This window comes from Sorghum bicolor, chromosome 1 (assembly GCF_000003195.3).
Source record: "Sorghum bicolor cultivar BTx623 chromosome 1, Sorghum_bicolor_NCBIv3, whole genome shotgun sequence".
NCBI lineage: Eukaryota > Viridiplantae > Streptophyta > Magnoliopsida > Poales > Poaceae > Sorghum > Sorghum bicolor.
The window spans coordinates 65,231,524-65,252,876 of record NC_012870.2 but is presented as its reverse complement, the minus strand read 5'-3'; the positions used below and the strand labels follow the sequence as shown (position 1 = coordinate 65,252,876).

General features: G+C 47.4%; 5 protein-coding genes across 6 annotated transcripts; 3 read left to right on the top strand and 2 right to left on the bottom strand.

Moving 5' to 3' along the window:
• LOC8082613 lies at positions 1,041 to 4,221 on the top strand. Its single transcript, XM_002467775.2, has one exon. It carries the CDS (start codon positions 1,521 to 1,523, stop codon positions 4,161 to 4,163), a length of 2,643 nt encoding a protein of 880 aa, XP_002467820.1. The 5' UTR covers positions 1,041 to 1,520; the 3' UTR covers positions 4,164 to 4,221.
• Positions 6,937 to 8,329, bottom strand: LOC8080791 (universal stress protein PHOS34). The gene is made up of 3 exons (XM_002465188.2): positions 7,901 to 8,329; positions 7,658 to 7,764; positions 6,937 to 7,485 (listed from the first exon to the last, which is right to left on the bottom strand). The coding sequence occupies exons 1-3, from the start codon at positions 8,127 to 8,129 to the stop codon at positions 7,237 to 7,239; spliced, it is 585 nt and encodes a 194-aa protein (XP_002465233.1). The 5' UTR covers positions 8,130 to 8,329; the 3' UTR covers positions 6,937 to 7,236.
• Positions 10,844 to 13,814, top strand: LOC8082612 (uncharacterized protein HI_0077). Its single transcript, XM_002467774.2, has 2 exons — positions 10,844 to 11,690; positions 12,977 to 13,814. The coding sequence occupies exons 1-2, from the start codon at positions 11,097 to 11,099 to the stop codon at positions 13,550 to 13,552; spliced, it is 1,170 nt and encodes a 389-aa protein (XP_002467819.2). The 5' UTR covers positions 10,844 to 11,096; the 3' UTR covers positions 13,553 to 13,814.
• On the bottom strand, positions 15,333 to 17,569 carry LOC8080790 (ent-cassadiene C2-hydroxylase). The gene is made up of 2 exons (XM_002465187.2): positions 16,462 to 17,569; positions 15,333 to 16,378 (listed from the first exon to the last, which is right to left on the bottom strand). Exons 1-2 carry the CDS (start codon positions 17,395 to 17,397, stop codon positions 15,722 to 15,724), a joined length of 1,593 nt encoding a protein of 530 aa, XP_002465232.1. The 5' UTR covers positions 17,398 to 17,569; the 3' UTR covers positions 15,333 to 15,721.
• LOC8082611 lies at positions 18,375 to 21,311 on the top strand. 2 transcript variants are annotated; one of them, XM_002467773.2, is made up of 5 exons: positions 18,375 to 18,914; positions 19,077 to 19,155; positions 19,257 to 19,344; positions 19,422 to 19,580; positions 20,980 to 21,311. In XM_002467773.2, exons 1-4 carry the CDS (start codon positions 18,429 to 18,431, stop codon positions 19,549 to 19,551), a joined length of 783 nt encoding a protein of 260 aa, XP_002467818.1. In that variant the 5' UTR covers positions 18,375 to 18,428; the 3' UTR covers positions 19,552 to 19,580; positions 20,980 to 21,311. The 2 variants fall into 2 exon arrangements, 1 of the variants encoding a protein (XP_002467818.1); XR_002449131.1 differs by having other exon boundaries at positions 19,257 to 19,580.

Below are 21,353 nucleotides of genomic sequence, written 5' to 3'. Positions count from 1 at the left end.
CCTCCTAAGAAGTAAAAAGTGTACCATAGCATTGCCCAACATTCAGAGTTTCGAATAAAGAAAGTCCCTCCCCTTGAACTTAGGTAGTGTGTTCCTATCGGAGCCATTCCTCGAGTTAGTGAAATCTAGAATACCAATTGTAAGGATCAAATGGTCGAAGAAAGGGAGTGAATTGGATTCTAAAAATTAACTCAACAACCTTAGTCTATGCAGAATCTATCCTTCAAGCACCTTGACAGTTTGACACCTAAGTTCTTCTACAAAATCAATCTAAGAAGTTCTAATCAAGTCCTTAGAAAGTTTCACACATAGATGTAGGTCCTTGGTAACAAAAAGTTATCTAAGGTTAAGCATTTTATCGTGCTATTCTAGTTGTCACTTAAAGGAACTTGCACCAAACAAGAAAGGGAGAGAAGTAATGCAAAAAAAAAAAAAAACAAAGAGAGGCAAAAATACAATCAAAATTTTCCCTGTGGGCATCAGATTGTTAGCACAATCTTCTCCGGCCACATTGGAGCACCAAAGAGTCACCTAGCCAGGACTAGCTTGGTTACGCTCTGCTCGACCATTGAATGCCCCATCTCCACTCAAGAATGGTGGGTTTTAAACCATTAACACCAATTGGAGCCTCGTCAACAAGAACTACATCGAGGAAGGTACCAAAGTCCTCCTTAATACCATCTAGGTATTGAGAATAGTCAAGAGTAATAAGTCTTCGCCTCCAGCTCAAAGAAAGCCAACCTAACAACACGAGTGGTGCTCAAGGCTAGCTCCCAATTCTCTCTTTTTTCTTTTGGTTTGGGATGTCTCTTCAAAGGCTTCACTATCCTCTCTATAAGTGCTGGCAATGACAGGGTGGAAGAACAGTTCCAATGAGCTAGAGATTGCACTTATCTTGAAACTGAAAACGCTGCTATAGCCGTTTAAAAATGCTGGCAGAGTGGCAGACGTAATCATCATCGTATAATTAGGCGACATCCATCACTGGAAAGATCTTTCATCAGATATTCAGAATAACCTTCCTTTTTTTTTGAGGGGATCAGGAGGGGTTGCCCCTACTGTTACTTTATTAAAAATTTAAACAAATGTTATTGTCCACAGTTTTCAGTCTTTCCTTCCACAGTTTTCTTTCATTGTTTTTTCCCCCTAAACTACCAGATTGTTATTGTCCATTTGTTCGCAATCTTGAATTGTTCCAAATTTGCAATCACGTCGCCACGATTTTCACAGGCCAAGACACAAGACGTCACCGTTTATGAGCTCCTTCTCGTCAGCTCCCTCCTCCTGCGCGACTTGACTGTTCACGCTAAATCCTTGCTGAATTGCGCTCCAAGAACTGTCGACTCCTCGCGGAACTTTCCATGTCCAAACCTACAAAAAAAAAATCGTCATATAGATCGAGCGGCGTCTCCATCCCCTTTCGAATTCATGCGCGCTCTATTTGACGCGGCAGCTGCTCCATTTCTTGCCTTCCTTTGCTTGGAATAGCCGGGGAGCCTGATGCATACACGTCGGGCGCCATGAAGTACCGGAACGGCCGCGACTCCAACGGCGACAAGTCACAGAAAGGCGGCGGCGATGTGCCACTAAGCATCAAGCTTGACATCCCTGTTCACCCCGGCGGCTGCGGCGGCGGGTCGGCGCCCTTCTCCGAGCTGTGGACACCGACGCCGGGAAGCGGAAGTGTCCGCAGTGGCAGCAGCGCTAGTTATGGTAGGAGCGACCCGCCGGAGAAGCAGCTCACGCTGTTGGCGCTCCGTCTGGCCATCCTCGAGAAGGCGGCGAGCGGGCTCGGGAAGCTCGACTTCGTGTGGGCCACCGTCGTGCTTCTCGGCGGTTTCGTGGGCAGCCTCAACATCACCGACTTCTGGTGCATCACCGTGATCCTCGTCGGCGAGGGCGCGCGCGTCTTCAGCCGCAGCCACGAGCTGGAGTGGCAGCACCACGCCACGGAGACCTCCACCGCTGGCGGCGCGCTCCGCTCCAGCTCCCGGTTCTTTTGCCGCATCCTGTACGCCCTCGTCGACCATACCGGCGGCGGCCGCGACGAACAGGAGCCGCATCAGCACGCCACGCAAACCACCGACGCTGGCGGCCTGCTGCGCGCTAGCTCCAGGTTCTTCCGCCGCGTCGTGCACTCCCTGGTCCAGCCGGCAGCGGACGGTGCAGATGTCAGCGGCGGCGACGCGACGACGTCGGCGAGGTTCCAGAGCCAGATCGTGGCCGCCATGAAGAAGCGCACGGGGCACGCGCCGAATGGTGTGTCGCTGCTCCCCTACACCGGCCAGGTGTTCACCTCCAGAAACATCGGCCGGTTGCTCAACTGGCTGCAGGTGCTCTCGGCGTTGGCCTGCGTCGCGCTCTCGCTGATGCGCCTCTGGAAGCACGACGACTTCGGCGGCGGCGGCAACATGAGGCCTGCGCTTTTGCTCTTCTACACCCTGGCGTTGCTGGAGGCGCTGCTCTTTCTTCTGGAAAAGGCCTACTGGGCATCCAAGTTCTCCTGCAAGCTGCTCCGGCAGGTGGGCAAGGACTGCCAGCTGGGCGCGTACGGCCAGGCGTCCCTGACGCGCTTCTTCTACGACGCCTACTCGCGGTGCGTCACTGGCAGCATCTTCGACGGCATCAAGATGGACCTCGTCACCTTCGCGGAGGAGCTCATCCAGTCCGATTTCCTGGACGAGCAGCTCATCGGCGTGCGCATCCTAGAGCAGTTCGCCGAGAAGGTGGACTCGGCGGGCGACACGCTGCGCAAGGTCGGCACTAGCCCCCGGTCCGTCGAGCGGCTCGTCGAGATGCTCAACTGGAAGCGCCCCGACGAGGTGGAGGTGCGCCAGTCTGCGGCGGGGGTCGTGTGCAAGCTCGCCGGCAAGCGCCAGAACGCGATACGCTTGTCCGCCATCCCGGGCGCCATCGAGTCCGTCATGTCCCTGCTCTACAGAGGCCGGAGCGCCGCCGTGTCCGGCATGCACCCGCAACCGAACGGCGGTGCTGCCGGTGAGGGTGAGCCCTTGCCAGGGCTTCGCGACTACGACTACCTGCCCTTCAACCTGCTGGGACTACGCATCCTCAAGAATCTCGCCAGAGACCAGGACAACTGCGGCAAGATCAGCAACACGCGCGGCCTGCTCGCCATGATCATCGATTTCACGCAGGAGTCCAAGGATCTCCTCCGCAACCAGCACGCAACCGACTCTCAGGTGCGCGCCGTGAAGCGCGCGCTCCAGGTGGTCAAGATGCTGGTGACCACGACGGGCAACACGGGCAGGGCGCTCCGGCAGGGCGTCGCGGAGTACGTGTTCGCGGTGAGCAACCTGCGTGGGATACTGCGGAACGGGCAGATGCACAGGGAGCTGCAGAAGCTGGCCATCGACGTCCTCACCGGGCTGGCCATGGACGACAGCGGGAAGGAAGCGATCATGGGCACCGGAGGGTTGGTCAAGCTTCTGCTCGAGCTATTCATCTGCGCCGAGGAGAGAGAGCTCGACCATGGGGCCGGCGAGGCGCTGGCGATGCTAGCGCTGGAGAGCGAGATGGGTTGCGCGGCGATACTCAAGCGAGCCGACGTGCTCCAGCTCGTCTCGGCGTTGCAGGACGGTGACGACGCCCGCCGCCTGAACGCGGCGAGGGTGCTGCGGAGCCTGTGCGCGTACTCGGGCCCGGAATACAGGGAGCGGCTGCGCGTGGTGACCAAGGCGCTGCCGGTGGTACTGGGTGTCACCATGACGAGGAGCGACCAGGTCCTGGAGGTGTGCGTCGGCCTGACGACGCAGATCTGCAGGTTCATCGACGGCGAGCGATTCGCTGCCGAACTGCGCGGCGCCGGCGTGGAGGAGCGGGCGTATGTGCAGCGGCTGGCGGCAATCCTGCGGGAGAACGAGTACCCGAAGGTCAAGATCCCCCGGACGCGGCGGTTCGTGGTGCAGCAGGTCATCTGGTTGATGACGAGCTCGGGCGGCGGCGGATACATGGAGCTCCTGAGGGGAGTGGGGATGGAGGGCCTGCTCGAGTGCGTCGCTGATACCACGTCGGAGCTGGAGAGCTACCATGTCTTCTCCGGCAGTGTCGGTATTGGCAAGCACCGTGAGAGCTTCCCATGGATCGTGGACTCCGCGCTTGAGTTGATCAAAGGCGGCGGTGGCGAAGCTCAAGCTGAAGGGTGAAACGATTTATCAAGTGTAATATAGTCTTCCGAATTATATTAGAAATTCACAGTACATACGGATGATTGCAACTTGTGCGCCTAGGAACCTGAGTCCTGCGGACATCTCCTTGCTTGGTGCGTTTTCGCCAGGCAGCTTTGGGCAGTTCTCTTTCTGCCACTGGGACTGCCATCCTTGCTGCCGGCCGCCGAGGAACATGACCTCGCTGACTGGTGGCTTCGCAGCCGTCAGCATCTACAGGTGGATGGACGCGAGGCATTTGACTCATTGGTCCTTCTTGTCGCATGGAGCTTGTGGAAAGAGAGAAACTCCAGGGTGTTCCGGGGGGCCGCTTCAGCAGTTCAGGTCGTTGCCAGGAGTCTGGTGGCTGAGGCTGACGCCTGGTGTCTGGCGGGGTTCGCGCCGCTTCGGTTGTTCGTTGCTGCTTGGTCGCACATTCGCTAGTTTTTTTGTTGTACATTTGTGCTTCGGGCTTAGCTCTTGTTTCGCGTGGGCAGGTGTCAGTCTTTGACCCCTAGCCTCGCGCGTCGTTTTGTAAAACTAGGTCTTATGACCATCCTTTCCTCTTAATAAAATACGGGCCTATATGTGCCTGATCGAGAAAAAAAATGTAAAAGACAAGTAAAAAAAAGATGGTTTACAAGAGTAGACTGTATATAGCAGTGCCATGGTAGCATGCTATAGTTGCTGAATTCAATTAATTTATATTGTATATGTATATGTATATGTATATGTATATGTATATGTATATGTATATGTATATGTATATGTATATGTATATGTATATGTATATGTATATGTATATGTATATGTATATGTATATGTATATGTATATGTATATGTATATGTATATGAGTGATACATTTGTATACTTCTTTGTACATGTCAAATAAATTGAATAAACAAATTGCAATAAATCTTTATCTTATTTTCTTAAACTTATATTTGGAGATTTTTCAAGGATTTATGGCCCATTATGCACACTAGCTATTCAATCAATCCTAGCTCTTGCACAACCAAGAATCTTAGAAGACAAAAATATATAACTAGAAGTTCATGGATAAATTCAACAACCATAGCTTATCAAAATTAGTTATATTTGTTTATTTTTAACTGTATACCCATATAAGTACATTACAATATTTATCTGGTTGTAATAAACTTCACTACCAATTACTCTATATGATTTTCCATCCGTATTCATATATTTCCCATTTTGCTTGCACTTAGGTATGTATTTAGTTAGAGCAGCAGTAGCCCCAAAAACAGGGCCACTACTTTTCATTTGGGTGCTCCCCTACTTTTGGGTTTAGGGTAGCGCCCGCGTGGCGGAAAAGGGGCCTCGCCGGAGTTGCGCACCGGCGATCTGCCCAACGGTGGAGGTCGGAGGTGGAGGGAGGGAGCGCGGTAGTGGAGATCGATGTTGTAGGGAGGTGGGCGAGGCTGCGTCTGTATGGTGTGGGGAGGTAATGGTCACACCACGCAGGATGGTGGCTAAGTTGTTAGGCCAACAGGAATAGGGTCTGTACGGAAGATTTGGGTGCCCACCCCAAATTGGGGGCTCTAATAGGGGGTCCTACTGGAGTATTGTTTTTAGACTGAGCACCCATATTTAGCTATCGGGGCTCAAATAGAGGTCTTGCTGGAGTTGCTCTTAAACTTAACTTTAGTTATGTCAACTCTTTTGTAGGCTTTGGCCTATGATCTTATTAGTTCCAGCACTCCTTTTTCTGTGTGTTAAGTTAGAACTCTAGTACTTTTTCTAACTTTGATTCAAAACTTCTTTTTGTGTGTTTATTAAAATATGGATTTGAGATCTTAAACTATACTCTCAATTACTACAATAGCATAAGCATACATTTCAGCTTGTACCACAATGCATGCTTAAGATGTTGAATCTCCTTTAACAAATATATATACTTTCTTGAGTAATAGTGTACTCTAGCTTATAAAGAGTGCTTACAACTAAACTATCAATGCTAATTTGTTATAATGTTTGCTTCAAATGAAAACATATAAATATCTAAATTAGCAAATTATATAATTTATTACATAGAGTACTAATATAATTCAAGTTTCAATGTCAATGTCATTGGTGTGTGACTATAAAAGAATTATATACTTGCGGAATTTGGATCATGCATGCATGTATATACTTAGTATGTATGGTGGCACAATGTATGTCAATATTTTTACAATGTATGTCAAAATTAGCCCTTAGAATGAAGGGGCTAATAAAGTTCCAATGACTAAAGATTAGCCATTTACACTACCATAACATATTTGCCCCTACCCGTTCACATGCATGCATAGGGATAGGTAAGTGTAATATATGTCTTTTGCCATAGGGATAGGTAAGTGTAATATATGTCTTTTGCCATAAGGAGATTATTGTTAGAACAACTCCAAGAGCTTAGCTATTTTTGTTGTAGAGGCTATTTTAGAATATGTATAGCAAAAAAGTAAGCTTCAACAGATATGCTATCTGGTTTTGTAAAATAAAACGTTGGCTACCATTGATTTTCGATGACCATATATCTGATTTTATAAAATAGCAAAACTGTTATGGACTTTTTCTTTTTTAAAAAGATTTTTATTTTATAAAATGGCGAAACAATAGAATTTGGCTATTAATTTTAGCCAAGCTCTTGGAGTTGCTCTTAGTCATCTTTAGCCCATCTTGGAGGGGCTAATGAAAAAGTGGCGGGCTAAAATTCAGGCCTCAGTTTTTGAATCCGTCGCAGTTACATGCATTTATGTTTGGAGGCAGAAGTGCGGAAGACATGTAGCGGTGCAGGGTGTGCTGCACGCTCGAAAATTTTATTGGAATAATATGTTTCCTTCGTAGATCACATACAAACTGGAAGCAAGTATATATGTGCAGACAATGTGACTATAATAACAGCTATAGTGACCGGGAACATCATATATAGACATAGTATGTGAGTTAGTGAAGACGATTTGATACTCTGGGCGACATACAAGCAGAGCAACAGCCGAAGCTCCTATGACTATGTACAGGGGACAGGGGACCATCATCACGTTGCACCGAGGCGAGTGGTGCCCAGCGGCCTCAAGGTGAGCCAAGACTCGCGTCGCCGCCGCGCGCCGGCTGCTGCTGCTTGCTGTCGGGCCTCTTGACGACGACCACGGGGCACTTGCAGTTCTGCACGCAGTGGTCGCTGACGCTGCCCAGCAGCGCCCTCTGCAGGAAGCCGTAGCCGTGGCTGCCCATCACCAGCAAGTCGGCGCCGGCCTTCTCCGCCGCGCCGCAGATCACGTCGCGCGGGTCGCCCTTCTCCACGCACGTCTCCACCCTCACCTGCAAGCATCGTGTGGCAGCTAGCTAGCTAGATCAAATCCTCTCAGCTGATTTTCATTAATTTCAGCAGCAGGGATCGTCTATTATTAATTTCATCAGCAGCTAGTAATAATATAATTGGACGCCGGCCGTCGTCAGCCAGGGCGTCAGGCTGCTGGCACGTACTACATACGTTGGGGAACGCGGTGCAGATATTCTTGGCCTTGGTGACGACGGTGTCGGCCGCGGACGCCATGTACTGGTCCATGCTGTCCATCACCTGCTGCGTCAGGATGTAATCTGCGAAATGAACCGTGATCCGTCGTCACAGAGATATATATATATGCTCGATCATCAGGAGACGAACAAGTAACAACTGCGGCTGATGGACGCGAAAAAAGAGGAAGGAGATCGAATCATGGTCGTCATATCTCACCGGCGCCGTCGATGGAGGGGTAGTAGAACGGGCGCGGGGAGCGGGCGTGGACGAGCACCACTGCGGGGGCCGGCGCCGCCGCGGCGGCCTTGGCCGCGGAGGCGACGACATTGGAGAGGCACCATGAGAGCGCGTGCATGCTCTCCTCGCTCTCGTCCACCGCCACCACCACGCGCCGCGGGGACGACGACGCACCGACAACGGCTCCTCCTCCTCCGGCCACCTCCATGGATCAGGATCACCGAATCCTAGCTGCACAGTGGTTCTTGCTGGAAAGATGACTGACTACCTAGCTCTCCCCTGCCCTCATTCACACACTAAATAGTACAGTAATGGCGATGCGGACAAACTAGCTAGAGCCGATGCAGATCACTCCGTGAGACAGCAGGTTCGGATAAGGGAAGGGAGGGCGTGATGATGGCCCATTGGCGGCGCGCGCGCGGTTTCTGCCGCGAGCGGGAATGCACGAAAGGGACACTTCTGAGTTCTGAACGTACGTTGCTTCGATCTATCTGAAGACCAAGTGAAACTATCTACCATCACTTTTGATTTCTGAAACGATTAAGTACAGCACTACTGTTCCGACGATCTTATCCACTCCTTGTGGGCCTGTTCAACCTGCCGGCATTCTTCGATTCGTTGCCGGATGGAAGGGAAAAGCCATCCAGCCTTGGTTTCTTTCTCATAAACGCTTCGGGAAGGCTGGTATAGCATTACAGATCCAGACTGAATGCTAATCTGAGCCATGTTTGGTTGCTCTCAGTAAAATTTACCATTCATCACATTGAATATTTTAACATATGCATGTAGTACTAAATATAGATTATTTACGAAACTAAAAACATAAATAGAGAGATTTGCGAGACGAAATGTTTGAACCTAATTAATCCACGATTGAACACTAATTTTTAAATAATACGAAAATGCTACAGTATCTGTTAAACTTTAACACCTCCAACCAAACAGCCCCTAAGGTTAGCGTCAGGGCTTGTTTGTATTCAGGGTGTAAAGCTTTGGAGTATCATATTGGCTATCACATTAAGATGTCACATGAAAAAACGAATTTATAAGTCTAATTAATCCATTATTAGCATATGTTTATTGTAGCTTTACTATAGCATGACATTGTTAAATCATGTACTAATTAAGCTTAAAAGATTTGTCTTGCAAAATAGTCACAATCCGTGTAATTAGTTATGTTTAGTTATATTTAATACTCTATACATGTGTCCAAACATCCAATGGGATACACTATTATAAAAAAATATTTTTTTCGAGGTAGACAAAAGTAGTTTTTCGAGACGGGTAAGATAAAAGCCTCCAACAGAAGGTCACAATTTATCAAGCTTTAACGAGACGTTTGTTTGCCCACCACGATAAATAATTTAGAAAAATAAAAAAATAAAAAAGCCCATCGATGAGCCCACTGAGCCCATCGACGGGCCCACTAAGCCCAACCATCGCTGTTGCTGCCCCACGCCCGGCGTGCCGCCAATGACGCCGCCGACCTCGCTGCCTGCTGCGGAGGATAAGGGCACCCTGCATGCCGTTGCCTGTTGCATAGGAGGGGGAGGTGGCGCGCCGCTGGGAGAGGGGTAGGGTGTCGCTGCCAGATATAGAGGGGGAGGCGGGGCACCACCGGGAGAGGGGTGGATCGCGCTGTCCTCGCCAGATTCGACCTCTCATGTCGGAGGAGGGGGGCGCCATCGTGGACATCCTAGGCACGGGGAAGGGAGGGAAGGGGGCGCGCACGTCGAGGAGGGCGCACATGTTGGGGAGGAAGGGGCGCGCACGTCGGGGAGGGGAGGGGGCACGCGTGGAGCACCACCGTCCAAGAGGGGAGGGTGCACATGTCTGGAAGGGAAGGCTGTGCGTGGAGGAGAAGAGTCGGGGAGGGGATAGGGGTATCGTGTGGCAGTGGCTAAGTGGAGTGAGGAGAGGAGGCTGGTAGGGTTTGTGATTTGTTTATATATCGCAACGGTAGTAGGCTATTGGGCTGGCCTAATTTACCAAGGCGGTTGTATTACAATAAACTGCATCGGTTAATGATTTACTGAGACAATTGTGTTAGATTGACTGCCTCGGTTAATCTATATTAATCGAGGTGGGCATTTTAATTTGCCCGCCTCAGTAAATCGATTAACTGAGGCGGTTACTGATAACCGCCTTGGTTAATAAAAAATGTCCGCCACGGTTAATTCGAGACATTTACCGTAGCGATTGGAAATCTTACTCACCACCTAGGCCTTTTGCAAAACGTCTCGCAAAAGATTTTGTGGTAGTGACAGGGAGTAAACTTTAGGGTAGGAACTAAACAAGGCTTGCAAGCAATGCTCTTCCTAATGCTAACATGTCCATTCATGTACTTTTTAGGCAAATTTTACTGAGGACGATGGAGAAACTTGTAAATGGCGAGATCATATCGTTAGACTGGGAATTTGCTCAAAGACATCATAATTTTGCGGTTGTTTGCTCAAAGTCAGTGCATTGCAGTAGGTTGAAGACGATAACTACCTTCCCTCTCCAAGAGTGAGAAATAAATAAAATAATCGGTATAATGTACTCCCTCCGTCCACAAAAGAATCAATTTCTAGAGTTATTATAAGTCAAAATTTTTAAACTTTGATAAAATTTTTAGAAAAAAATACTAAGATTTATAGTATCAAATTAGTATCATTAGATTCATCATATAATATATTTTTATATGATGTGCATTTTATATCATAGATGTTGTTACTCTTTTCTATAAAGTTAGTCAAACTTTAAAAAATTTGACTGACACGGATTCTAGAAATTGACTCTTTCGTGGACGGAGGGAGTATCTAAGTAAACAACCATAAATTTGCTGTCTCTTTGGACTTGATCTGACAGTGTGATCTGGGCAATTATACGTTTCTGCGGTGTCCCTCGGCAAAATTTGTCTAATTTTAATGTTCATTCGGAATCGAATCTTATACATTTTTTTTTAGCAACTATATCGAAGTTTATACATGGATGGAAGATATTTAAAAGAGAAGAACAAATTCGGCCTGCATCAAACGGCCCAGAAGGCCAGAAAGGGAAAGACGGCCCATTCCGGAAGGTAGAGACATTCCCTGTCCGAGCTCCGAGGCTGACGACCACCCTAGACAAGCAGCGACGGCGGCGGCGGCGGCCGAATTCCGGGACTCATTCCGTGCCGCGCGTGCTACGCCAGATGGAGCCTACGGCCGACGACGCCAGTGAACCCATCGTCGCCAGCGGAGACACGGAGTCCCAGGAACCTCCCAAGACGCTGGTGGACTGGGCGCTGGAGATCCTCTCCACGGCCGACCCGGACGAGAAGGCCCGCCTCGGGGACCTTGCCGCGTCGCGGTGGCTGCGCGGCGACATCCCGCTCCCCTACGACCCGTCCCGCCCCGCGCGCCCGCCGCCCGACCGCCCCGCCCGGAGCGCCGACGTGCGGCTGCTCCCGCCGTCGCGGATGCACAAGCTGGGCAAGGGCGGCAGCGCGCAGAGCCGGCTGGCGATGCTCCACTCGCTGGCGCACACCGAGAGCTGGGCCGTCGACCTCTCCTGGGACATCGTCGCCCGGTTCGGCGCGGGGATGCGGATGCCCCGCGGCTTCTTCGACGACTTCGCGCGCGTCGCGCAGGACGAGGGGAGGCACTACACGGTGCTCTCGGCGCGGCTCAGGGAGCTCGGGTCGCACTACGGCGCCCTCCCGGCGCACGACGGGCTATGGGACTCGGCGATGCGCACCTCGCATAGCCTCCTCGCGCGCCTCGCCGTCGAGCACTGCGTCCACGAGGTGAGGAGCCATGCCCTTTGCGTTAATACGTACATTTATTCAACTCATCTGGCACTATTGGTCCCAACACATTAATCTGCATTTCTTTGCCAAATCAGATTAGTCCTGATAAGACTGAGGTCGATGTTCAGTATACGTGTCTTTTCCAATTTTGTTTTTGACGAAACATGAGGTGAATCCTCTACAGATGATTCCATTATATATAGTATGAAAAAACTTCGGAAAAAAGACAAAAATCTATACAAAATAGAGAGGAAAAACACAAAAGAACAAAACTAAGAAGAGGAATCTAGCCAACTTCTAAGAAGATATTCTTAGAAATCTTGGATAAGAACAATCAACTCCAATTCATCATTCAAGGATTTCTTCCACCTCGCCGCTGCCAAAACTGACACCAATTCAGTGTGTCCAGATTGTCCATGCTGCCACCATGAAGATCTCCTTAAAAATTGGCCACCGTGAGTTATAAGTAAACTGATAAAAAAAAAGAGAGATCTGGAAGTTGGTTGTTCTCTCAAACCAGAAAGCTTGAAGAACAGGCAGGAAAAAACTTACTCGATTACTTCATTTTTCTGTCCATTCCAATGTTTTCTGAAGTTAGCAAGAGCAATTGGGGATGGAGTATCAGTAAATTCTCTTGCTGCTATGATTTTGATGCAAGAAAATGAACTGGTAACCCCTGCCACAGTCCATGGGATCCCTTAATGATTGGTCATCAACTCTACGCTGTGGTAAAAAAAAAAATTAAAGATAAAAAGCTATTGAACTCGTGGGATTTAATGTTTGAGGTTTTGATAGTATAAATGCAACTTCTTTATTTGTACCGTCAGCCAATTAATTATGCAAGAGGATGCAATTTGAGAATTGAAATGGTAATTGGACATAGGGTATGATATGAAAACAGATATCCTGCAGGGGAATAAGTAATCCTTCAATGCAATTTCTTCTCTAAACTTACAAAGATATCTTTCCAGGTCTTTAACTGTTTTTCCTGCACTTAGAAATGTTTTCTTAAGCTTATTGTCCATCAGATGCTGCATGCGAGGCTAACTGTGAATCACTTAAGTGGCCTGCAGATTTATAGGGCTGCAGTTATCTGAGTTACAGGAAGGATACCATTTAGCTGCACTGCCCATGAGATGATAAACTCTTATTAATCGCATGTACGAATCAATAACTAATAAGTTTTTTTTTCGAACCGGGTTTTCCCCCACCATTTAGCATCAGAAATCAGCAGTTTTTTTCAGACAAATAGACAACTAATAAATGTTCATTTGGAATTTCAGGCTAGGGGATTAGATGTCCTTCCAACAACCATATCAAGATTCCGAGCAGGTGGGGATGAACAAACAGCAAGACTACTAGAAGATATTATTTATCCTGAAGAGGTAACACATTGTGCGGCTGGTGTTAGATGGTTCAGATACCTGTGCCTTAGGTCAGATGGTAATCACCCAACCTCATATCCGGTTCCTGGGGATGGTACTGCTGATGGTAAGACAGCTCGGGAGGCTGAAGATGAACCTACACCCATACTGTCGAAAGACGTTAGCAGTGATGACAAGATGGTCCAGCAGGTGGAAGATGATCTGCCATCCAGAATTGCAGAAGATGCTAATGGTCAAGTTAAGGCGACCGAACATGTCGAGGATGGATTGGCCAAGTGCAAACTGGATGAAAATATTGACAAAGACGAAGAGGCAGTCATTAGGATTTTCCACGGGGTTGTAAGAGAATATTTCCGCGGACCCCTGAAGCCTCCCTTCAATACGGAGGCGAGGAAAGCTGCTGGCTTTGAGCCTGCCTGGTATGAACCCCTGGCAGTGAAGGAGGCATGTATAGAGGGAGAGATAATCGAGTGATGAATTGCACTGTTGTTGTACTAGTATCTGTGTTATATAGCAGGCTAGAAGGCATATTTGAATATTTGATGAGGCTAGCGTTCCACTTCCATTTGTTTAGCAGGTAGGCAGTGCTGAGCCTTTTTTATCATGTTTGTTCGCTATGGAGAAGCATGGACCTGATGACCTATCTGAGTATCGCTTATTCTGCAAACTTTATTTGGTTCAAGGAACTTTCTGTCCAGTTCTTTCGGTCTGACTCCGCATCAGGCAAATTTGCTTATATCTTTTTGGTGGCAAGTCTCTTTCCTTCAAATTTCACCGAGGCTCCGTTTGGATCCTTGGAAATTGAATTTATTTCAATAATTGTAATTTAGGCATAGATTAATTAAGCTAATATGGTTATATATGGAATATATTTATATATTACTGTGGGCCACATGAGAGATATTTATGTGTTGCATTTCTATCATAGGAGAGTAAGTTGAAGAGCGTGTTACAAAGTAGAAACCTAGCATGGTGATCTACAGAATCAATTTACACCTATGAATTTGAGATATACTTATATGTGAACTTTGTAAAGTTGTGGAATGTCCAATTTCAAGTCAAATAGCCTAGTCTATTAAGTAAATTCTAATTCTTCCAAAATAAAAGGATTCAAATAACCCCTAAAGATGTTTTGAACTGAAATTATCATTAGTGGAACTCCACCTATCTTTGCACGCATAAAATTCTAAACAAAATGTATTTAGATGAACTTTGATAGGTTTTTCTATATGTTGCTATCTCTACCACACACAAAAAATATGCTATATATTTTAATCATATGAAGTACTCCCTCTATTCCAAATCATAAGATGTTTTGGCTTTTCGAGATACATGTTTTGACATAGATAGTAAAAATATATATCTACAAAATGTAAACATCCTATGATTTGAAATTGAGGGTTTGCATATTAAACTAGTCTAGTAAGGTAAAATATTCAATGCAAATAAGATATACTCCCTCATTCATTTATCTCCTTCATTTAAGTAAAAACTTTTTATTCAAAAATATTTTTCATACTAGCTTGTGTTTTGCTTGCATTTATTGTCTCTTTGCTGCTCATTGACTATCACTTGCCAGCATTTATTGCCTCTTTGCTGTTTATTAGCTGTTCCTTGCTTATGATGACCAGAGATAAATGAACGGAGGGAGTAATAATATAATTCAATGCAAATGTATTTGTTATTGAAACGTTATTAGTTGAATTATTTATGCTCAACTAATAACCATTTGTGTATAAAATAATATTTCTTATCCATAAGCTAAAAATAATTCATATTTAAGAATATTTAGATGTATATTTATATTCATCTTAGAATACGAATATAAATATTCAAAGTGTGCTATCTGATTCAATAGCTAGGTGGTGCTAGACAAAGGATGAATTGAGCCAAAATGTATTTTGATAATTCATGGATGAAATTGTGCCTAAAATTTTGATAGACAAAGTTGACATGAAAATAAAAGTTAATTGCACTTTGATAGTTTATAGATGAAATTTGAGCCTAAAATGCAAATTTGAGAATTGAAACGATCATCTTTATAGTTTTGGGATGAAATTAAGCCTAAAAGTAGAGTTGAAGGACTAAAATGACGGTTTTAAAAGTTTAGGAATGAAACTGAGCCTCGAGTAATAGTTTATGAACCAAAACGGTCATTTGACTTTTTTCCAATATAAATTGTCATTCGAATATAATGTTTTTAGATCAAAGGTATTATTAGAAACCTTAACGAATGCCAGAGATCTGACACCGGAGTTACCAATTTTACAGTTTATTAATGAACAGAGACATCAACTAATAACATTCAGCAAGCAACTCACTATCTAACAACTCAACTAACCAAGTACTAGAACAAACATCATCACTCCGAAGACATCACAACTACTTAAAAAGCACTCGTTGAGAGCAGGTTGATCATCAGGGCCTCAGCTTTAATTTGGCTTCAGAACGAAGGGGCCGCCAGGTCGATCTTAATCAGCATCGTCAATGCCGATCACCATTGTTGAAGACACAACACCTTCTTGTTGAACACCCACATTCGTTCTTAGTCTTCCCATATTGTCCACAGCTAGCGCGCCTGCACATATTGTTCCTATAATGCATGTTTGGCGCAGCATTTTAATTTTTACGCACTCTAGCTAGCTAGCTTGGTGCAAAGCGGATGATGGGGTGCAAGACGAGTCCTGTTTTCTTCTTTAGGATCAGTCCTGGAGCCTCCCCAGTATCGACGTCCTCGGGTTCCATTCCGGTGGGCAGTTTCCAGTCGAAGTGGTAGAGGAGGCTGGCCAGCACGAGCTCGATGTTGGCGAGCCCGAGGTTGACGCCCGGGCACATGCGGCGGCCGGACCCGAACGGGAGGAACTCGTAGTTCGTCCCTTTGAAGTCCACGCCACTGCTCTTCTTCCCTCCCTCGAACCGCTCCGGCCTGAACTCCTCGGCGTCGTCGTCCCAGTACTTGGGGTCCCGGCACACCGCCCACACGTTGACGAACACGGCCGTGCCCTTGGGCACGTCGTAGCCCATCACCTGGACCGTCTCCCTGCACCGGCGCGGGAGCAGGAGCGGCACCGGGCTGTGCAGCCTCAGAGTCTCCTTGACCACGAGCTTCAGGTAGCCCAGTCCCAGCTCCGCCGCGGCGAGGTCGTCCTCGGTGAGTGCGCTCTTCTTCTTCTTCCTCCCCTTGAAGGCCTCCCGGACCTCGGCTTGCGCTCTGCTCATCGCCGCCGGGTGCCGGACCAGCTCCGTCATGCACCAGTTGAGCGTCGTGGACGAGGTGTCGCTGCCCGCGCCAAACAAATCCTATAAACAAGAGTAAGATGAGCTTGTGAGCAGCTGCATTGCATGCGACTATGACGGCATATGATATAGGAGTATATACTTACAAACATGAGCGCGAGGATGGTGTCGTTGGTGAGCGGGATGGGCAAGGTGTCCTCTTTCTGGAGCCTGAGCAGGACACCGAGAAAGCCATCATCGTGCGCCGCCGCCGCCGCCTGCTTGTCACCGCGGTCGTCCATGGCCATGGCCTCCTTCTTTTCGCGGATGATCCCGTTCAGGATACGCGCGATCCTGTTGCGGCAGGCGAGCGCCTTGCGCGGAGCGGTGCCGAGCATCTGCATCAGCCTCGACGACGGGAAGAGGTCGGCGACCGTGAGCACCGACGTCTGCCGGATCGCGGTGGCCAGGGCGTCCAGGTACTCGTCCTGGTGCTCGTACCGGCTGCCGATGGACTCCCTCACGAAGGTGTCGTTCATGAGCCTCGAGATCATCTTGGTCATGTCCACCGCGGCGCCGGCGTTCGCGGACGCGGACGCGGCGAGGCTCCCCACGAACCGCGCCACCTCCTCCTCGCGGACGCACCGGAACGACCGCACCCGCGCGGCGCTCAGCAGCTCCAGCACGCAGATCTTGCGGAGCTGGCGCCACCGCTCGCCGTAGGCCCCGAACGCGAAGTCCGTGCCGTTGAAGGTGAGCACCGCCAGGGTGGTGTTCACGTACCGGTCGGCGAACGCGATGTCGTGCATCTTCGTCACCGCCTCCGCCGCCTCCGCCGACGACACCACCAGCGTGGGCTCCTCGCCCAGCCGGAGCATCATCAGCGGGCCGTGCTTGCGTGAGAGGTCGCGCAGCCCCCGGTGGATCACTGGGTTGCCCACCAGGTGGTGGACGCTGCCGATCAACGGTAGCGTCCATGGCCCCGGGGGAAGGTTGAGCTTCGACTTCTTGTTCTTGGTGATCAGCAGAGATCCGAGCTTGGAGACGACGAGGAGCAGCATGGCCACGCCCACCGCGAGGACCATAACGTTGCTGTCCTCCATTGTTTGTGGATCGATCTAGCGCGCGGTATAGATACTTAATTTTGTATGACCCGTCTTTGCGTGTATATACATTTTATTTATATATATACGGTTAATCCTCACTGCAAGTTCTATCGCAACATGTAAATCATCCGAGTCATTGTCCACTAGCTATTCACATCATCTCTTTAATAGCCATGTCATCTCGCTAACTTTCAATCTCTTAATATAACCAATTTTGATAAGTCTACACCATTGTCCACTAGCTATCCACATTATCTCCTACTAATAGCCACATCACCCCACTAACTTCCAATCTCTTCTTGCAACCAATTTTGATAAGTCCACATCATTGTCCACTAGCTATCCACATCATCTCGTACTAATAGCCACATCATCCCACTAACTTCCAACCTCTTAATACAACTAATTTTCCCTAAAAAATACAACCAATTTTGACAAGAACGATGTAACATCCACATCATTGTTCACTAACTATCCATAACATCTTCTACTAATAGCCATATCATCCGACTAACTTTCAACCTCTTAATGCAACCAATTTGATAAGAATGATGCAAGATATAGAAGAATACTCTGCGCTTTACTGTGAAAAATGTTGATTAGTGGATTGCATAATATGCTGACCTAGATAACAAATGCTTGTGTGTCTTGATGACATGGATATTACAATTCCATGTGCTAGTGGGTCTTAATTGTGTATGATAGAAGGTGGACAGCTTGTATGTTGAGATATAACTAGTGGGGTTCAGGACTATAAGAGACATAGATAGATCTGTAGGTAACTTAGGCGTCGTTACAAAAAGATCTGACTTGGGATAAAATGAAGTAATAATCTTGGTATATTTGCAAACAAAATTTCAGTTGCTGGCCATTCTATTACGGGCCTCTGATAGCACCCTCACATTTGGGCCTACAATGTTTGTCTTGGGCTGAATTGGGATACTGCGAGCCCTGTTTCAGGCTTCATCGGGCTTGCCCTTGCGCGGAAGCAGAGCGGGGATAAGCGAGGGAGGAGGGAGAAACCGAAGATGCTCCTGCTGCGCGGCGCCAGGGCGGCGTGGGCGGCATCCACCGCGGTGGCCGCAGGCGCCAGCGGCGGCAGGTCCATATCCATTCGGCTGATCCCCGTCGCCGCATTGTCCTCGGGCGGAAGGAAGAGGAAGGGCCAGCGGCGGGGCGAGGCCAAGCCCCCGAGCCCGCCGCCGCCACAGCCCCTGCCTCGGCAGAGCGAGACCCTGAGCAGCAAGAAGAAGTCTGGCGCGAAGCCGTCAGGCGAGGCCAAGAAGAGCCGCCGCCCAGTGGAGCTGGGAGAAGCGCGCGGCCCGCGGAGGCTGGAGGGCAGCGAGGCGAGGAAAGGGAATGTGCAGCAGCAGCAGCAGCAAGAGAAGGCGAAGGCGAAGAGGCTGGTCCGGTGGAAGTGCGCGAGCGGATGCGGCGCGTGTTGCAAGCTGGACAAGGGCCCCGACTTCCCCACTCCCGACGAGATCTTTGCCGACCATCCCGATGACCTCCAGGTAGCACCGTTCACGAGCTGCAGCTTTTTGCAGTATCAGGGAACAAAAAAGGGAGCGTTTCTTGATTAAAAAAAAATGCGATACTTCGGTTAATTAGAGTGTAGAATTTGTTATTGTGCCTTAACTAACCAACAGATGGTAATATGTCGATCATACGTGCAGCTGTACAGGAGTATGATTGGCTCTGATGGATGGTGCGTCAACTACGACAAGGCCACCCGCACCTGCAACATCTACCAAGGTAACTGCTTGTTAACGGCTTGATAATGCTGCTTGTACCACAAACTTTGTGCAATGCAAATTTCAGTGGATGCCATTATGACCGATGTCTTGCGATTGTAGACCGACCTTCCTTCTGCAGGGTGGAACCGAAGGTTTTTGATGAGTTCTTTGGCGTGCCACGCAGCAGGTTTGACCGTGAAGCTTGCAGGTCTGCTACTCTGTCCTGGTTTACGTATCTTCATGTTCAAAATGGTGATTCGGTTTATCTGAGAGTGTTGTCTTCAGTGCTTGTGTGGATAACATCAAGATGGTGTACGGTGATGACTCTACTGAGCTCAGTAATTTCAAGCGTGTGATAAGGGAGGAAAGTAACAAGCTGGAAAGCAAGAACCAAGATAAATTGTTGGATGCATAGATCCTGCATGGACCACATTGCATGTGAAGGTCAGATTCTGCTTTATCGTATCAGATTTGTCGGTTTCAATATTTTCTGGAGTCCCTATGGTTTGCCAACTTCGCCAATGATGGAATTTGATTATCTTGTTGAATAATGACTGAAATCCTTTCCTGAGAAATGAACAGGCAATAAAGTTCTGATTGGGGTGGGTGTGTCGGTGGGTGGGTGGGGGGGGGGTAAGCAATACCCAATGTTCAGGGATTGGATTCATAGTTGCATTTGCATGCCAATGTCATCTTCACACACAGTAGATAGAATTGTACGCAGTTTTTCAGTAACACTGGCACTGGAGACATGGTCATAAGTGTTGTTGACTTCTTGGTGATTTGCTGAAATAATGACGCAGAACCAGGCTTATACATTGGCATAGTGGAATGTGATCTTGGTAAATCTAATCTTTAGGGACATCCTATATGGATCGTAGGTAACTGAAGTATAACACTGTGGTTGGATACCATTGTGCATACCAAATATGGGACAATATGACCCAATAGTAAGAAAGATAGCAATACATATTCCTATCAATTTTGGATGTTAGTACTTCCAAGATGGTAACTGCATGATTTTTTAACAAAGACTGACCATATATGTACAGCATAAGATATACTGTATATAAAAAATGTGAGTGTTTTTTCAATAGTGTGCTGGTCAACCAGCAGAAAGCATTCGAATATTGAGATCTTGAACCCAGGTTGGCATGCTTGCCACCATCCATCATATTCGTCTTTTCTAGGAATCTAGGGAATTTCTCATGATTTCCCCCACCCATGTTTCGTTGACATATGGGTCAATGCATTCTGAAGATGCATTTCATGTGTTGACCCACAAGTATCAATTAGACATATACAGGCAAATCCTAAAACTCAACCTAGGATAGTAGCATATTCTGAGAATAGTCAAATCATAAATTAATTGGCACACACTATCGATGTACAAATGGAAAAACTTATCTTTTCCCAACGAATTAATTATTGTGAGAGCATTATTAGTGGACAAAAAGACTATCCATCTGATCCTGTATGTTCCTTTCCCTTTGGCTCACTACCAGAACTCGGTATTGATTAGCCTGTAGGTTCTTATTTCACAATATCAATAAGTACCCTGATTCTATGGGATTACCTTGGGTTTTTAAGTTTACTTTGACGCTAGATTTTCACACAGCAATTATATTGCATACTGTAAAGAATTATAAGTTATCGTAGTTTCGTAGTATATTTTAGGAACCTATTGCTTTTCATTTGTAACTATGCACCCTAACAGATTATTTAATTTCCCAGACAGACAATTTCATTCTCAGCTCTTCTGCATCTTAATTTCAATGATTTTATTTGTTAAATTAAACAAGCCTTTTCATGACACTAAATGATGTATAAATTTTTGTTTCAGGTAAAACTGTGAAGTGAACAATGCTCTTAGGTTAAGGTGGAAAATGGAACATCTTGAGTGCAAGCTTCAGTTCTGAGCACATCCTCGATTCTTTTAGTCAAGCTTGGTGTGTTCAGAAGTTTATGGTGTTCTTTTTTATATACATAGAAAATTGTTTAGCAGGCAAGAGCATTTCAGTTGGTTTGGTTGGTCCCAGACTTATCATTCGATTGCAGTCCTAATCTAACTCAATTTTTTGCTGCGTGCCAAAAGTCATATCCCTGTTTCATCAGTACTATCAGAGAAATGCTAGTTATTTTAATACTAATATTTATCAATCTTTCTCCACGCCATACAAGTTTGTTATTCTGGTGTGGTACCTCAACATTTGTGTG

Bases quoted from the DNA above. Each gene is read 5' to 3' on its own strand.
- LOC8082613 (XM_002467775.2), top strand. From the start codon at position 1,521: ATGAAGTACCGGAACGGCCGCGACTCCAACGGCGACAAGTCACAGAAA.
- LOC8080790 (XM_002465187.2), bottom strand. From the start codon at position 17,397: ATGGAGGACAGCAACGTTATGGTCCTCGCGGTGGGCGTGGCCATGCTG. The intron at 16,379-16,461 runs GTAAGTATATAC...TCTTGTTTATAG, and splicing joins CCATCCTCGCGCTCATGTTT to GATTTGTTTGGCGCGGGCAG.
- LOC8082612 (XM_002467774.2), top strand. From the start codon at position 11,097: ATGGAGCCTACGGCCGACGACGCCAGTGAACCCATCGTCGCCAGCGGA. The intron at 11,691-12,976 runs GTGAGGAGCCAT...TTGGAATTTCAG, and splicing joins TCGAGCACTGCGTCCACGAG to GCTAGGGGATTAGATGTCCT.
- LOC8082611 (XM_002467773.2), top strand. From the start codon at position 18,429: ATGCTCCTGCTGCGCGGCGCCAGGGCGGCGTGGGCGGCATCCACCGCG. The intron at 18,915-19,076 runs GTAGCACCGTTC...TCATACGTGCAG, and splicing joins ACCATCCCGATGACCTCCAG to CTGTACAGGAGTATGATTGG. The intron at 19,156-19,256 runs GTAACTGCTTGT...TTGCGATTGTAG, and splicing joins CACCTGCAACATCTACCAAG to ACCGACCTTCCTTCTGCAGG.
- LOC8080791 (XM_002465188.2), bottom strand. From the start codon at position 8,129: ATGGAGGTGGCCGGAGGAGGAGGAGCCGTTGTCGGTGCGTCGTCGTCC. The intron at 7,765-7,900 runs GTGAGATATGAC...TTCATTTCGCAG, and splicing joins CCCCTCCATCGACGGCGCCG to ATTACATCCTGACGCAGCAG. The intron at 7,486-7,657 runs GTATGTAGTACG...CGATGCTTGCAG, and splicing joins TCTGCACCGCGTTCCCCAAC to GTGAGGGTGGAGACGTGCGT.